Below are 18294 nucleotides of genomic sequence, written 5' to 3'. Positions count from 1 at the left end.
GAAAAGGTGGCAAGGGAATCAGAGCTAAGCCTTGGCAGAGAGGGCAGAGTTCAGAGGGCACATCACAAGCAGATATAGGGCAAGGCCAGGCCACGGACATGACCTAATCTGACTGAATTAATATGAACAGGTGCAAACAAAACAAGAAACAAGTAGCAGAATAATACATATGCCTATGTCAATCTAATAACATACCAGGTGGCTACAGATTAGGAATAAATTATGTCAAAGATATGTAAACATGGCCTGGAAAAATACATATTGGATCTGGTCCCTCTGGGAAGGGGGGCAAATTGGGTTCCAACTTTTATCTGTTAACATTTCATTTATTTTTACAGAAGCAAATACACCAAACTGTTAACATCAGTTCACTGGGGGCAGTGGGCTAAAATATTAATTATATTACCCTCCTTACTTTTCTGACTATTTTAAAAGAAAACCACAACAGCAGAAGACCATAGGTGACTGATTCAATGTCTCCGCAGAACCCTGGGGGGCAGCAGTCAGGCTGCAGGTGGTGAGGATGGAGGAAGGGCTGGGGGGAGGGGAACCCACATTTCCTGAGCGTGTTCTGTCGCCCAGCACCAGGGACGCGTGGGCAGACTCATCACAGACTTCTCCGGCACAACGATCCCACTTGGAGATGGTGAATCTGCCCAGGGTCACAGGCGAGTAAGGAAGGAACCAGGACTTAGACTCAAAATTCTCTGGTCCCAAAGTCAGAAAAAGGATCAGGGAAAGGATTTGATTTTAGTTTTTTTAGTGGGATGCTTTGGGGGACAGCATCTGGCATGAAGTACCTCCCAGATATGGGCTATGTTCACTGAGACCTCGCTGCTCGGAACATCAGCAGCATTTGGCATGCTCAGGTTTCTGATTTTGGACTTTCACGTGTTCTAGAAGATGACCCAGAAGGTGCTTACACAACATGAGTGAGTAACTCAGTTTTTTTTTTCCTTTTATCTTTATTTTCCACTTTGTATTATGTTTACTTCAAATAGAAAGAAATCATGCCCCACAATGCTTTGTCATTTATTTCTCCCCTGAGGAAAGGATTTTAGAATAAAGAGATTTAAGCTAACGGCAGAGAGCCACTGGAGACAGAAGATACTGGAAGCGGGCAGGGAGTGAAAAGCCTCCACCTACGGCTCAGAAGCAAAGGAGAGGTGAACCAGCCAATGGTACTTACGGTAACTTCTGCGTAATCTGTTGGCATGTGAATCTGTTTTCCATTTTCTTTGTTGGACTGACTGGCTACATCATCACTTTTTTCATTTTTTTGACTCTTTAGCCAGAGTTCATAAAACTGCTCCATATCTTGAACTAAAGAAAATTGGATCACTTTTAGCAGCAATGGTTTAAATACATCATTTAAATCCACACAAGATCATGCACACTTTTTGCATCAGTTGGCATACGTTTTCAAAGGAAAAGCGAGAGGGCTGAATGGAGACTGATTGATTATATTAGACACAAAGCGATGGCCCATGTCCAAGCAGCAGGTGACCACTCACGAGCAAGAATCAAATTCATGACTGTTAGACCACAAACATTAGTTTTCAAGATTAATTCCTCCTTGCCGTTGCAAGACACTTTGCAGGTGTTTAAAATTCAGGAATTATTATGAGGGTACCACTTATAAAAAAAACAAACAAAAACCTGGCATGGCTCCATGGTGCCCACATTAAACTGCCATAACCATACATACTACTTACACGGCTTGGGGGAGCCTGGAGCTGCTACGCTCCTCACCGTTTACTGAGAAAGAGAACAACAGACTATAGATTCTGACCCTGATGGGAGTCCGTCAGTCAAGCCACAGTCCCACAGGACCAACATGCTGGGATGCAATTTACAACAACACAACCATGACCAGGTCCTGGGCAGTGGCTACAAGCTGCGTCGCCTGGTAAGAGCAGGTGTATTCCACATACTGTCAAGTGCTAAGACCAGGTTTCTCAATTTCAGCACTGTTGACACTCTCTCTGGGCCAGATAATTCTTTGCTGTTGGGGGCTGTCTTATGCATTGTAGGATGTTTAACAGTGTCCCTGGACTCTACTCACTAGATGCCAGTAGCATGTTCCCGAAAGTCATGACAATAAAAATGTCTCCAGACATTCCCAAATGTCCCCAGTTGCAAGACAGCAGTGAGGAAGAGTCTCATCCACACAAGTCACTGAATTTTGACATAGCTGAAACACAGCAGTGCTCAAATCCGACTGGTTCTTGTAATTCAGAGATTGCATATCTTAAGCAGTCGGTAACTAACCACCAGTTAAGATTAAAGAACAATGATCCTTAGAGTAAAACATTTTCTGGTTAAAAGTGAAAAGTCATCTGAGGCTCCTTTCAATGACTGCCACAATAAACTAGAAATTGCACCAAGATAAACTCTCCTTGGGCCTTTGAATCTGGGCCTACTCTATCAGTAGGGGCTCCCTGAAGAAACCTCCAACTCTAATCTGATTAATTCAGCAGGTGACTATTCACAACAGGAGCAGATGATCTGATTTAAGTAGTCGTGGAAGGACTAAACTTCCTCAGATCATCACTCAGGAACACATCTCCGACAGCAAAGGATGCAGAGCTACACATCTGTATCCCGATCGGACCCCTGGAAACACAGATCAGATGTCAGATTCTGCTCCGCTGATAAAATGGTGCAACAGTTTAGGACGCAGACTGCTGTGTTTATGGTAAGCGGGCATTATTCCCAGAGGAAAGAAACTTGTGGGTGGGCTAGATTTCACGGATGTCACGGCCACGGTTAAAACATCAACTTACTCCCATTCTCCTTCATGTAAGTCCACACTTCTCGTTCCTCGAGACTATGAGCAAAAGAACAGTTTCCAACATATTGACATTTTTTCCCAGAAGCAATATGATTGCACAGCTGTATAAAAAAAAAATGAATATAAGACAGAATACACTTAGTAACACTGCCTAATTTTTACATTTAAGCAAAATAAGCATTATTATCCATGCTAATGCTGAGTAATAGAACTCTTAACTAAGATTAATTTGATTCTATCAAATTGATGATAAGCCCAAAATACACGAGACGATATTAATGTTAAGCTCTCTATCTCAAAATTTTTCAAAAGAAAATTTCCAAAAGAAAGAATGAATTGGAATATGGAACGTTTTCTTACAAGAAATGTCTACGGACTCATTTATTCAGAGTATCTGCTTTTAACATAGCGAAACATTTTATCTCTGAATGCAAATCTCTGGGCCCCTCATTCTGACAGGCCTGCTCTCCCCTGCCTGCCACCCAGGATTCCTCCTTGTCAGCACTTGAGGAGGGTGAAGAAACTAAGGGCTACTCCAAAGGTACTCCAAAAAAAAAAAATCTCAGACGTTTAGCTTCCTTATAACCAATGCTGGCAGCAAACCTCGGCCATCATTCACTAGATGTGCATTTTCTAAAGACAATTATTACACTAACCAGGCCATCCATTTACACAGGATTCAAACAATACCTCTTCTGGTTATTTACATTTTTATTTTGCAAAGTAAATACAGTAATACTGGTGGGAAAATCAAGTGATAGTGATGAGCAGAATGCAGACTTCCCTAAGAACCTTGGCTATGAGGAACTAAGAAAACCTCCATCACCGAGAGCTCATTCTTAGATATCATCACTAGTCTGTATAGAGCATAAAGCTTAGTATAATCAGCAGTTGGCTTATCTTGGTTTATTTGTGTTTCAACGAGAGCTGGCTCTATGTTAGTTTACATAATGCTAGATGCTTAGTATTGTTTTTTGCTAAAACTCTAAAACAGTCAGGCCTGAACACTGTACATTTTCTCCCTTGGACTAAGGTCAGCGGCCCCTCCCTTAGTCATCTCTATGAAGTCAGTAGTCGATAAAACATTCTGTGACTGACTTTATTACATCCTTTTCCCAGTTGGACCCCAGTGAGTATTTAGTCAGACATTACTGGAAACATTTACCATAGTCTTTAAAGCTCACTGATAAGGAGCAGGGAGAAGAGAAGATAAAGGAGGAGGCTGGCTACGGTGCTGGGTTTTTACTTAACACCATCTCATGAAATCTTCCCTATGATGTAATTATTCCCGTTTACAGATGAGCAAACTGAGGCTGAGTAACTTGACCAGGGCCCTTCTGGCAGACTCTGAAGTCCATTCTCCTTCCACCTCACCACACTGTCTATGCGCCCTCACACACGGAATGTCATTTCTTCATTCAGAAAAAGGAAGTAAGGTACTGTAACATCAAACAACAGTACACCATGTCCAAGATTTCAGAATAATCAGTAGTCCTGGGCAGCTGCCTCGTGAACTGGAATCGTTACCCTCTTTGTTTTAACAAAGTATTAAAGAATATGCCCATCGTCTCCACCGTCTTGTAAAGCAGAAGGCATCAATGATTCCACTCAGCTTTCTTCCGTCCTACGCTGATTAAATCACCCAAATCTGAGTCTGAAACTGCTGTGGATGACACACAAACACACCACCTCCTTCCAAGACTGACCCTGTAACCTGTGTAAATTTTACAAAACACAAGGTACTCTGGTTGATGAGAGATTAATCTGCCTCTTCCTCAACTCTTTCTGGCAAGTCGAGGAGGAGGTTTCCTCTGCGATCCGTCTGACCTGCATCTCAGGGCAAAAGGTTCTCTCTGCATGTCCTCCATTGGGAGAGAAAATTTACTACGTGTCCCTGTCCATTAACTCGCACAGTGACATCCCTTCGCACTCTCAAGACCCTCTTCATCCTGTAGAGAAGTCCAGAGCCAGCTCGAGGGGGCTGCTCAGACAATTGTCTTTGAGACCACATAAGGCGCCAAGGGATACAGTACTGAGGTGAAACGTGCCACCTCATGAATGGAATACTATCCTAATTTTAACTCAGTCGGTCATTTTCATCCCAAGGGTTTTTGAGGAACGTATTCCTCTAACATAGAACATTTTTTCCTTTGAGTTATTTTAGAAGGTCCTATAAAGCGGGGTATCTTTTAGCTAGTATCAATCGCTTCAGTGAAAGAAAGAGGTAGGATGAAAACAACTCAGCCACAGCATTTGTAATACAAAGGCTCTGCTCGCAAAGCCGAGGAATCAAATTTAAATGAAATTCTCTTCCATTCCCTCCCAAAAGTAATTCTTCTGAAAAATAAATTAAATGCCCTTAAGTGTTTCTCGAGTCTCTATTTCTTGATTCTCTATTTACTTTTCCCAAGTAATGCGTAAAAATCCAATCCATCTGAAAACTGACCCAGGACCACATACATACTAAAGGGAAGGACAAAAGAGAGAACCATTTAAATTTCATTATTACTATGAGCATTAAAGGGCGCCAGTTTCAATCTGAATTACTACTACTTTCTAATGATTTGAAATGCCTAATTTAAAAAAAGTGGCTTAAAAATTACGTATGTACATCAAACTGTAAAGGCATTTGTTTCTTTGTGGGGAGAGGACGGATGTTCATCCACTTCTTACGATCAACAGACATCACTTGCATCGCACGACGCTCTTTGGTCCACCTAAGAAAAATGGAGTTCAGAAAAAACAGAGACACACTGGCAAAAGATATAAAATAAAGGGACAGGTACAAAGTTTGTACCTAAAGGACCAGAGATTTTTTTTTTCTTTTCTCAACCCTTCTAAAAGAAATGCCTTATGATTGTAATTTCATTTCCTGTTGATATTAGTAAACAAAATTCTCTACATATCCTCAAAAAAGAATCAATAAAATACAGAAAAAACACTATTAAATTTTGTTGAATTCTTAGCTACTAAAGCCTACAAATCTCTTCCCATTTGTTTTGTAATTATTGCTAAATTACTATTTTCCTCTGCTTGCTTTGAAGTCTTAATCTTTTTTCTCACAGGTATGATTTTTATACCTATAAAACAGATCAGTATGAAATCGGCATTGTTTCCACACACACACACTACTTACGAATGCCTTGCCTTTGCACTACAATATTTTCTGTTTTTGTCTGGTTCAGTGACTTGCCCATTTTTCAGACACTGAGCACACACAAATTGTATCTTCATATTAAGAAATCCAGGCATTATTTGATTGCCAAGTACCTTAAACAATTAAAAAATCAGTTTTAATGTTAACACAAAACCAGTTTTCTGAGAACAAAATACTGAATCGCCATGTTTTTTTCATAATAGCACACAATTTCTCTTTGTCTAGTTTGATAATGTGACCATTATATATACAATCTAATAACTAAATCTCCAAGTCTCCACCCAAATGCAAGATAATAGAAGTATATTACAGATGCGAAACCTCAATTTATGCAAGTCAGCTTTGGAGTTGATGACTGGAATTATTTGGGGGGAGAGGGGGGTCGTTAGCAGATAAAACAGTTTTACCTGGTGGGAAGCAAACTAAAAACACAATCCACCTCCCTTATGCCAATTTTTCTGCCGATTAAGCTGAATAAGAAAACTGTGTCCTATACACTTGGCAGGTATTATGGGAAGATGCCTAATTTTTCTTATGATGATCAACTAAAATTCAGAATTTTTTTTTACACATTTAGAATTCCAAAAAATAAAAAAATAAAAATAAATAAAGAATTCCTCAATTTGTCTGTGGCCATGCCATCCTGAACGTGCCCGATCCCATCTGATCTCAGAAGCTAAGTAGGGTCGGGCCTGGTTAGTACTTGGATGGGAGACCACCTAGGAAGACCAGGTGCTGTAGGTGTTAAAAATCAATCAATCAATCAATCAATTAATTAAATCGGTGAAAAAGAAAGAAAGAAAGAAAAAAAAGAATTCTTCAACTCAATAAACATTAAGAAAGTAACCGGACTGCAAGTGTGACCTGCCTCCACCAACAACTAACACCCATTAAGTCACTCTGGAAAGATCCCAAATGCAGAAAGTACACAAGAGAAAATACCTGCGCTCCAGGTACGTTTGCTTCCAAATTTTGCCAGTATTGTTTGGATTCTTGAGCAATAGCGTCGTGTGACATACCTGGGAAATATACAAGCCTTCCTTTAGAATCTCTGTATAATAATAGTCCCCCAATCAGGTCATAGTCAGACTCAAATCCCTAATTAGCCCTATGCAGTGTAAGTGACCACTGAGAAGGAATGAACATCACATGACTCTTTTTCAAAATGGAATTTTTTCAAATAGAACTCTTGGTGCTTTCCTCAAAATCTTTCTTCCTCACAAAACCATACTACATGCATGAACTCGTACTGGCAATTAATTACATGAGCCTGTAGTCAAAATAGCCCACTTTAAAAAGTAATTGCACAGTTGAAAGCTCAGGGCAAAACCAAAAGGGCTGCCACATTGGGGTGGTGGAGAAGGGTCCACGAAGACTTTCATCAAACCCTGACTGCCCGAGACATTTCTTAGTCATACGCACACTTACTATTTTCTTTTTGTAATATCCAGACTTTCAATTCTATAAGACTGTGAGCATAAAAGCACTCATCTTCCCTTAAACAGCCGTATCGAACCTCATGTCGACATAAATCAAGCTGACATTGGCTGTGATAAGAACGTATTTTTGAGTATTTTACTGTTGTTTCTCGCAAAATGTGGACAAGGCACCTAGAGATGAAAATGAAAGGACATTTTAATATGGTTTTGCCGTAGCTTAAAAATAAACATACACACACACACACACACACACACACATATATACACTGTGAAGTTCTAAACTTGACATACATTTTAAGTCTGTATCAGAAAACATAAATCATCATATGCAATTGCTGAATTAACTGGGAGGTGAGGAGGATAATTATATGTTAAGCCATAAAATTCCTTTATCTATGTCATGAAAAGCTAAAAATCAATATGCTTCTCTGTACTAAATGATCGATTTAATAATTCATTACAACATTCCCAGCCAAATCCACTAACAGATGTTTTTAAATAGTCATCATCTTTCAAAATAACAACAAAAGAAGACGGGGGATGCTGGCTGGACACTAGTCTGGTTTTATTTGGATCTAAGAAAATAATCTATTTTGTCACTATAAAAATTAGAAACTATCAACATACTTATTTTTTTCAAATTCATGCTTTGTAACCGGGTGAGAACAAGAAGTAGAATTATCTTTATTTCGTTTACTGATCATTCTAGGCTTATGATCAAAACATTTCTGGAATAGACAGAGAAGAAAAATTATCACAAAAAACATAAAACAAAATATAACTTTTGTACCCCGAATATTTCTTAGTTTCAATATTATCACATACCTATACATTATATACTTATACCAATTAATATTCATCATGAAGTCTTAATATTCTTTTGGGTACCAGCAGGAGCTACCATTCGAGTGAATGCTTTATCTGATAGCAGGACCTGTGCTAAGGACTTTATACTTCTGGGCTGGCAAGTCAGAAACTATCACCAATTTTACAGCAGAAAATAAGGTTTGGAGACAGCACCTCACAAAGGAATATAAACTCTCCGAGGTGCTCTTGCAGAAGTTTGAATACGGTCAGGTTGACCTTCTCACTGCCACCAAAGAAAGCCTCTCTACTGAACGCGCCCTTTCGCTCCAGCGTCCAGACGTCGATCTCTTCTTGGCAATAAGCAAATGTGCAATGGCCTGAATATCTACATTCCTCTTCAGCAGCAACATCTAGAAAGATGGGGAATTAAGGAACATTTATAACGTGGGCCATTATTTTTTCAAAGCCAGGGAATATTAAAGCCGTTAAGACATCATTTGAATTTTGTAACAATTCATGGAGAATTTCAAACAATGGTACTCGTATTACTATCCACAGATGATATTAACCCTTAAAAACAAAAACAAAAAACAAAAAAAACAACCAAAAACAAAACCCCGCACCACAAGTCTAATTTTTTTCCAGACAACGAAAAAACCTTTGATACTCTCATGTATTCTACAAAAGTTTAAAAATTCACTTAGGGACATTCAAAGTCTGTTCAGATGAAGTGGCTTACCAAAATAAAAATATACCAAGTTCTTGCCAAAGCAGCTTAAAAAGAGCAATAGTTTCAAAGCCTTAGTTCAGTGTTCTGATTCTGTTTAGACCAAGTCAGAGAACTTCAAGTTTGAGACAGTTTCTACATAAAACCTGGTTGAAGCCCTGATTTCATAAATAACTATATCCTACACAAGAAGTTAGAAATGAAGGTTAAAATAACATAAAAACACTAATGTCTTGACCTGAGGAACTTGCTATTAACTCTATCTAAACATTTTTAGTAACAGTAATTCTGGAGCCATTATAATAAATGCATCATATCATTGATCACTAATGCATACCCATTAAGAGGTTACAATACTTACCTTTACATATATAATAAGGTCCTTCATAATTAGTTTTTGTTGGTCTTGGTCGTATTTTTTTCCATGATTTATCTTCGACATTCTTTATCCTACCAATTAAAATATCCTTCTTACACTTATGATCTATATTAGGCTGGTAAGTGAAATCCATTAACTTAGGGCCTGAAAAAGATGTGAAAAGAATTGCTCTTAGGCACAGAAACTATCATTTCATTTTACAGGCATATTTATAAAGCAGATGTGAGAAGATGGATATTGATTACTAAATTGCCACAAAAATCTTATTTTCATAACCCCACAATGTAAAACAAGCCACCAAAGTGAATTTTGCCTTTTATGCTGGTTAGGAAGACTTCTTCTATACCAGTCTTCCCAAAACGTACTTTTATTTAACTACTAGAATAAGAATTCTGATGGCTTACAAAGGTAAAGAACACTATTAAATACACAAGTAAGAAAGAAAATGAATTGGGGAATATATTGCGTTTTGGCTAACAATATATTCAGAATAAATTTTGTTTGTTACACTTGACTTAGGGCATAAAGATAAACCAACGGAAAGTACATTAATTTTCATAGACATTATATCATATACTGGTCTTACAATTCTTTTTCTAGTTCTTGCTCTATTTGCAAATGACCAAGTTCTTAAATGTATATTTAGAACATAAAGAATTTCATAAAAATTTCAATAAGCTTTCAAAACCAGGTAAATATTCTATTCCATATGATTCTACAAATAACATTATATCAAATAAGAGCAGAGACTTATCCTATTAGACTCCAAAAGTCCCAAATCAATAACTGTGGCTTCTTTTAGAAAGAACTTAAATAGGGATTGAAAGAGTCACAATAATGCATTTACAAATTCCTAAGAACTGTCAGGTTATCGATTAGTTCAATACTACTGTCTGTGGCTTTGCTTGGTCCTGACCTGATTTTTCAAAACAGATCTGGCAAGCTTGTCTCAATTCATGGGTTCCTTCGAGGGGGTGTCTTGGGGTCACTGAAGGTGGTTTTGTAACTGTATTTCCAAAAAAGTTTCCAAAGTCATTTCTAAGGTGACTTGAAATTCCCAGAAAACTCTCAGAAGCAAACAAACTGCTTGGTCCATTCATCTGCAAGAAGAATAAAAATACAAAAAACAAAAAACAGCCAACAAATAATGTGCTGTCACTAAAGAAGGCAACGAATTCATCTGAAAAATAAGACATTCTTCACTCAAGTCAAAACTATTGTGTCCTTAATAAACTTCTATTTAAAGACTGTTTCTTTCTATGTTTTCTCCTCTTTGGGTCTCTAGGCCCCTCCCCCACTTTTTCTGATCCTCTGTGACTTGTTCAAAGTAACAGGTAATTGTTCTGCTGCATAGCAAACACATGGCCTGATCTTATACAGTTGACCCCCGAACACCACGGGGTTTCAAAGCACCGATCTCCACAGAGTCGAAAATCTGCATTCAACTTCTGACTTCCCAAAGACTTCGACTGTCCCTCAGTACCTTGGGGGACTGGTTCCAAAATCCCTAGATGCTCAAGTCTCCTATATAGGATGGCATAGATCAATGCATACAGTTAGCCCTCGGCATCTGTAGACTCCCAACCTCAGATTGGAAATAGTACAGGTGTTTACTGAAAAAAATCCACTTACGGGTGGATCCTCACAGTTCAAACCCGTGTGGTTCCAGGGTCAACTGTATTTCCTTGTCTTGTTTACACTATGCTAAAGCCTCTTACGCTGTCTGTGCTAGTGATTAATTTGCTATGACAGACCAGTCTTAAACACAGAGCATTTATTACTGGATGTTCCAGAAGAGTCTTATTTTAACCCTAGTTCCCATAGTACACACAAAATTTCAGGAAAACTGTCATGTTCATTCAAATAACACAGTTACTTATGTAAAAGACCTATTTTCAATTTAAGTGATGCATTTACAAAAGAGGAAGTGGCACTTACAAGTAAAAGGGAAGAATTACTGCTGTTAAGCGATGTTCCCTCTCTAGAAGTTGAGGTGGACAGATCTAAAATAATAAAAACACTTCAACAGACCTTTTCACTCTAATCATGTAATAAGAACATCAGGGCTTAGCGGCTGACTACGGCTTCCCCGCGTTACTTTTCCATCCCAGATCCTAGGCGCTTGCATGACTGACACTCAAAGAGGGCTATGGCATTCTTCCCTTCCTCTAGAAACCAAGGGCATAAAAAAACCCTCAGACAAAAAAAAATTTAGATGAAAAACTATTTTCAGAGATAGAAGCTGATACAGGACCTACCAAGTGAGACTGGTAAAAAAAAAAAAAAAAAAAAAAACTAAGAAAATATAACTCATATTAAAAATATGAATTAAAAATTCATCTTGAAAATATGAAGCAGGCACTCAACCAGAACATTAAGGAAATTAGTAAGGTTCAATCACTTTCTTTTACTCAATCATCACTTGATTATTTTCTCTCTGCCCTTCTGTCTCCCACAAATTTAATTTCTTCAGTTGTCAATCTTTAAATGAATTATTTTGATTTTTGTCCCTTTAACCATGCAACAATGCCTCAGAAATACGAACTTTTTTTTTATCATACTTGTTGAAAGTATATATTAAACCTGGGATTACAGGAACAGGAGTCAAATCAAAAACTCCAAAACCCCTTGTGAAACTAAAGCGTAGCTTTCTGAGCTGGATGGATGCAGCCTACGAGAGACAGATCATTCTGAACACTAATCTTAAATTAGTCTTAAATAAGTCTTTGCCTAGTTCAGAATTTAAAACGATAACTTGTCTTGAAGACCCTTTAAGATGGGGTATACGTTTCTTGGAAAAAAATGTTAAAAGTCATTTCACCCCAAAAAACAGTAAGACACCCAGCTTAACAAACCATCCCATAAAAAAAAAAAAAAAAATAGTGCCACATATATTTCTTTCCTCGCCCCTTTGCTTCTTAATCTCCATAATGGTAGAGTTAAGTTCAGGTAAATTTAAAAGTGAAGGTTTCATTTTTCTGTTTTCAGCTACAGTGAAAATAATTCAAGTACCAACCACCTAGAGTTAGTTAAATAACTGCTAAATATAAATTGTCATTTTTAGAAAATTAACTGCAATTGTTTACGCGACGGCTTGATTCTTACCTTGTTTGGACTCACTCATTGAAAATGGATTTAAAGAACAGAAATCTCCAAAGGATGAGGTCCAAGTTCGATACATCTCTGAGGGGGAGTATGGAGAGGCATACCTCGCACCAATGGGTAAGGTGCCCAACAGAGATGTCGAGAAGGGTATGCCAGGGGTGACACTGACTTCTGGAAGGGATCCTCGAACTAAAGCTGGCGGCTAAAATTGAAAAAAGGTTTGATGACAATCCATGAAACTCAACTGAGCTGCGTTTAACATCAGCATATAAAGTCAAATCATTACACTTGGTAATTATGTTACATAACAAAGTTGAAATCAAAATCAAGACTCAGGCGAGAAACCTAAGCCACAGAGCTTATTTCTTCTCAAGCTCACCTTTTAAAAAGGACCGAGGAACGAGAAGTCCTTAATCCATAAAACTTACTTTTCCTTAACTATTAAATGCCTATTCTTTGCCTGAATATTAAAGTTACCCTTTCTATACATATGATTCCAATAGGAATTAAAGAAAAATTAGCTAATCAGTAGATAACTTGTTTTTCTTTATTTTAAAAAATGACCAAATTAGCCAGTTACCACCAAAGGACAAAAGCAATTTTCCAGATAAGAAACCCAAAGTTTAGCCTATAGCCAATACTGACAACATCTAACAAGTTATATTACTACTTTAAAAAAATTAAGCCTGTCTTCAGAAGAAAGGAGAAACACAGAAATTTACCATAGCAGTTTCATTAGTTTCAGGTGCAGAATCAAGGAGCTCGTCTATTTCATCTCCAAGGACCATATCTCCATCATCTAAAAAACCTCCCGGTATGGTGAAGGGGATCTTTCCTCCATTTGCCAACACTGTCGATGGCAGAGAGTTCTCTTCCACTTGCAGTGGCAAAATAGAAGGTAAGGACATAATTGGAACGGAGCCCAGCTCACTTCCAACTTGGTGAGAAAAGCTGGCTGCAGGCATAGAAACGACAGGAAGTGCTTCTTGCCTCGGAGTTAATAAATCTGTAACATAGATGAAAATGTACTCACTCGATTTCGATGTACTCGCACAATACTAGTGTTAATAGACAATACTAAAGCGAAGACCTAAGTGAAAATATGAAAATAATTATAGAAACAAAGGGGGTAGATACAAGAGTAAAAGCAATTCAAATGAGAGTGAAAGGAATTCTAAAAATAATTTGTTTTACCCAGAAATAGATATATTTACTTGAGAAAACATTTCCTTCTTTCTCAAAATACCTGTGCCCCTTTGGGCAGAGCTATTAGCTAATGGCAAGGCCACAGCAGCCAGTCAGTGATTGCCCACTGATATTATCAATGCTCACCAACACGCCCAGAAGCACAAAAGTGGTTTTTGAAATTATTCTTGCTTTAATACTAATAACCACGAAGCAATCTTTTCTGACAATACTATAATCTATATAATGCCTAAAACTGGCACTTTTCAGATTAAGATGACATGGAAAAACATACCTGGCTCAATGTCTTCCACCGAACAATTGAAAGCCTGGAAATTAAACCAAAAAATGAATCATTGTATTTGCAGGATTCTAAACTATAAAGCAATCTGTAAAACTGACTCTAAGAGAGTAATGCAGGTTTTCACAGAAATTTGACACCCTTCCAGTTAGATCCCAGAGATAACAGCAGTACATAAACCTTTGTAATATGTAGTGTTAAACAGGCCTAGTCTATCAGAGCTACCACCTGTGTGTGTCCTTGGACCAGTACTTCTCTGAGGATTAGGAGCACGCCGGCTCCAGGGAAACTAGTCTGACTGACCCATCACTGACTCCCCAACTCGCAATGGCCACTGGCATTCCAATGGCTCCAAGAGGGCTTACCTTTGAAAACACAACTTGTTAATTGTATTTATCCCAATGACTCCCCAAATTAATATTTGGCCCTGAACCACTTCTTCTAACAAAACCTAACATCTATGAACACCCTATAGAATGCTCCATCAGACTTCAAGAAATGCTGAGTAAGAGTAAAAGATGTTTCTTAAGTTGTTTGTTGTCTTTTTTACAGAATAGGTAGTTCTGGCCAATTATGTGTGCGAGAAATAAAAAGGTCTCAAAAATAGACACAAAGTGAAAATAATAAAAACAGAACTGCTAACGCTTCTATTTTTTCTTCTTCTTCTTAAAATGATTCTTACAGAAGTAGTAACTTTACCTTGGTAGCCCCATCCCCAGGAACTGCTTTTAATGAGACCTGAAAGAAGACAGACACAAACTTAAACACAGAACTTAAAGACGTGAGCTTAAAAACAGTTACAAAACAAAATGAAGATACCTCACGGAGACAACTCCGGCTTACCTCGGCTCTGACATATGCTTTTCTTATTTTAAATCCCAATTTCTGAGCTAGTTCTTGGGTCAGTTTTATTACATGTTCATCCTGAAAAAGTGAGAACATATGATTAATGGGAGGTTATAATTATCAACTGTGAAGAGAAATAGGCAAAACGGTTATAACATATTCATCAAAACTCTTGCTTTATCAGCAATCGGTCTCAACTGAAGCGGGTTGGCAGCTGACTCGAAAATTTAACTCTTTAAATGTTATACAACCACATGGAAGCAATAAAATGGTCATGATGTAAACAAATGAACTAAAATAAAATTCCAAACCTGAGGCACTGCTAAGGAACACTTCGCTACGGCATCATAGGCCTCTTTGTATCTTCCTAAATCGCTTAGAGCCTTCGATTTCCGATAGAGAGCTTTGCAGTTACTAGCATTTAAACCGAGGACTTTATCACAGTCTTCTACAACTTTATCATGGAAGCCCTGGGAAGACCAAATAAAGTTAGCGATCAAACAGCTCGCCTCTTGCACTGATGTCTCCCCAGTCTATCACCCTCCTTTTAAACCCAGAGTTGGCAGTATTACTTTTCTTCTTAATATTATTTTCATTATGAAATTTCGAATGCACAAAAGGAGAAAGAATATCATGAATATCCACGTACCCACCACTCAGTTAAGACAAATGTTAAACGCCTGGCCATAAAGGCCTCAGATCTTTTAAGGAATAAAACTTTTGAGATATGGCTGATGCCCGCAAATGTCACTCTCCTGTCCTGGTTTTGTCCCCTCCAGAGCTACCCCTTGGTGGAGCTCACTGAAATATCAAAATGGAAAGGTAACTAACTGGGTGTAGAACACAAAATAAATCATCCATATATGCTCACTAACAAAGAACTGGGTGACAACATGGATATCTTGCTTAAATTCACATCAGTTTTACTGAACGTCCATAGTGAAAATTATAGCATTATAGCAAAATATTGCATTTTAAGCTTAGGTTGTGAAAGCTTCTTTTGAAGGCTAATTACTGTTTTGTGCTAAAAACAAACAAACAAACAAACAAACAAACAAACTCTTGAGAGGAAGAACTGAATCTCTAAGAAGTGAATCATCAACACAGGTCTCTGATTGATGCATTCATCTCTGAACACCTGTCTCTTCTCTAGGTATTTGTTTGTTTGTTTGTTTGTTTTTAATAAGCAACACTCCCCATGAAGCCATACTCAAATGGGAATAGCCAAGGGCCAGTAACTAAAAAACAAATTACTTTCACAATCCCTAAACATTTGTCCAAAGCTGTTGAAAGCTTCGGGCCACTCTAAAAGCAGTTAATAACATCTCTTTGAAAAACTGAAATTAGAAAATTGACTTTTATTAACGTTACTGGAAAGATTTTTTTTCTCACTAGAAACACTGTTTTAAAAAACACGACTCACCATATTAGAATAGCAAGCAATACGATTTATGTGTAGTTTTTCAATTATTTCTTTAGGGATTAAAATTTCTTCAGACTTTGCATAATCGGCTATACTCAAAGCTTCTGTGTACTGGCTTACGGAGCTATTCCAATCGCGTTCCCGATAAACATCATTTCCTTCATTAAAAAGATTTCTCACAAGAGCACGTAAATATACCTAAAAAAAGAAAGTTACCACTTGAAATCCTTTAAGGAACAAGTCGGGGTATAAGTAAATGTTAATTTTTATAAGTAAAACTTCAGAGGAAATAAAATTTGGCACAGCAACAAGCACAATTGTAAGAAACTGAAATTCAGGCCAAGTCACTGCTCCCTCGGCTAGGGTTTTATTGGGCTTGCTTTTTTTAAGAGAAAATTTAACTTTTCATCATTAAGAAAAATGTAGCAAAAGCACCTGGTAAATATTTGCCCATGTCTCCTGGACAACTCTGTGCCTGGGATAAATTCCTACAAGTAGAAACTCTAGGTCAAACAGAATGAGAATTTTAAGGCTTCTAATATTTCTAAAGTGCTTTCTAAAAAGGCAATAATGACTAATACTTTCTAGGGGTGCCCTTCACAGCACCCCATCGACACTGGGTATATGTGTCTGAACAAAAAATCTTTACCAACTCTAGGTGAAAAAAGGTACTTTTTTTTTTTTTTTTTTTTGCATGTCTTTGATTACCAGTGAGGTTGTGCCTTCTCACATTTTTATGGACCATTTGTATTTCTTCTTTGGTAAACTGTCTGCTCAGGTCATTTACTGATTTAGAGGGAAGGGGATATTAAGCCATTTTCTTACCATGTAAGTATACATGTTCTTTTGGTATATACAAAAGTTTCTAAGATTCCTTTGTGATTTCTATCATTGTTTTAATATTTTAGAAGTCCTTTCTTATCACGAGATCAGATAAATATTCAAGGCTTCTGTCTCGTTTTATTAATTTGGGTCTAGCAGACAAAAGTAGTATGGAAAAATGGACAGATCGACCTTTAACAAAGGCTGACCTATGACCTGCCACTTAACCTCTTTGGAGTCTAGCTGCAATCATAAGGATTGTAAAATGAATTCTAAAAGGAACAGATTATTCCAGGCGATATGTAGCTACAATACTTTGATTCTACATCTGTTTGGAAAGAGAGAGGGAACGAAGACAGAACGAGAGAGAGACTGAAAGGAGAGGCAGGAAAGGCAGAGAGCGAGCAGCGACAATCAGAGCATCGAGATCCCCAGAGGCACAAGCCACTGGGAAGTGACTGACAGCCCACAGGGATGAGGACCTGCGGCCCGAGACCCAGAGACCTGGGCTTTCCCTCTCATACATCATTGGCTCTTATTATTCTGTCACCTTTCGCTGCTGTGAGAATGTTTCTTCTCCTAGGTAAAAATAGATATTCTGCACTCTTCTGTGCCACTTACTTTCGATCAAATGAAAGTAGGCTAAAAATAATTTTCAAGTAGCTCAAAAGATAAATTAACTCAAAACTGCACTAATAGGGGAAAGAAAAAACAGGACAATGTCCAAGTGTGTCAAAAAACCAATGTCCTATATATTAAAGGTCACCGTACCTTTTCTACAAATGCCCAGATACTAAATATTTTAGGCTTTGTGGGACGAATCGTCTCTGTCTCAACTACCTTATATTGTAAAAGTAGCCACAGGTAATATGTAAATAAGGCGGTGTGGCTGCATTCCAAAAAAACTTTATTTGTAAAAACAGACAGCGGGTCAGATTTGGCCAACAAGGCAGGAGTTTGCTGACCCTTGCTATATATTATAACTCACAATATACTGAAGAGCTTTCAAGCAGCCCTTCCCAGAGTCATTACCGCATATTGTTCCTGTGTTCCTGGATACGACAGCGGTGACCTAAGAAGAAGAAACAAATTAATTTTAATTCTCAGGCTCTTATCAGGATTTGTTCATCCAGAAGTCATCTTAAAAGAGAGGGTCTAGTAGCTTGCCACTGGTTCGAAGCACATTTTAAAGAACTTCACCTTTACTACCATTATTCACACGTAACTATAGTCATGAAAAAAAAAATCCAAAACTATTCCTTTGTATTTTCTTAAGTTCATTTTACTTTCAAATCTACTTCTACTAAAA

The 18294-nt window shown here is 37.8% G+C and overlaps 1 protein-coding gene and 1 pseudogene across 6 annotated transcripts in view; one reads left to right on the top strand and one right to left on the bottom strand.

Annotated features, from left to right (window-relative positions):
• ZC3H7A (zinc finger CCCH-type containing 7A) overlaps positions 1–18294 on the bottom strand; it is a 31398-nt gene that overhangs the window by 2654 nt on the left and 10450 nt on the right. Inside the window, exons 3-21 of one of the 6 annotated variants that reach the window (XM_036225615.1) lie at positions 18018–18057; positions 16164–16361; positions 15052–15210; positions 14738–14818; positions 14594–14653; positions 13889–13922; positions 13131–13414; positions 12409–12610; positions 11242–11306; positions 10220–10403; positions 9286–9447; positions 8411–8607; positions 8018–8118; positions 7374–7561; positions 6894–6970; positions 5931–6064; positions 5406–5511; positions 2787–2895; positions 1190–1323 (exon numbers count right to left, since the gene is read on the bottom strand). In XM_036225615.1, coding sequence (XP_036081508.1) covers positions 1190–1323; positions 2787–2895; positions 5406–5511; positions 5931–6064; positions 6894–6970; positions 7374–7561; positions 8018–8118; positions 8411–8607; positions 9286–9447; positions 10220–10403; positions 11242–11306; positions 12409–12610; positions 13131–13414; positions 13889–13922; positions 14594–14653; positions 14738–14818; positions 15052–15210; positions 16164–16361; positions 18018–18057 — 2515 coding nt within the window. Of the gene's footprint in view, positions 1–1189; positions 1324–2786; positions 2896–5405; positions 5512–5930; positions 6065–6893; positions 6971–7373; positions 7562–8017; positions 8119–8410; positions 8608–9285; positions 9448–10219; positions 10404–11241; positions 11307–12408; positions 12611–13130; positions 13415–13888; positions 13923–14593; positions 14654–14737; positions 14819–15051; positions 15211–16163; positions 16362–17973; positions 18058–18294 lie in introns of those variants that run through there. The other 5 variants (XM_036225616.1, XM_036225617.1, XM_036225618.1 and 2 more) reach the window with 5 other exon arrangements.
• Positions 6577–6695, top strand: LOC118607532 (annotated as a pseudogene).

This window comes from Rousettus aegyptiacus, unplaced genomic scaffold (genome assembly GCF_014176215.1).
Source record: "Rousettus aegyptiacus isolate mRouAeg1 unplaced genomic scaffold, mRouAeg1.p scaffold_m13_p_8, whole genome shotgun sequence".
NCBI classification, from domain to species: Eukaryota; Metazoa; Chordata; class Mammalia; order Chiroptera; family Pteropodidae; genus Rousettus; species Rousettus aegyptiacus.
Note: the sequence above shows the minus strand (reverse complement) of the source record. Positions and strands in the feature narration are given on the sequence as shown.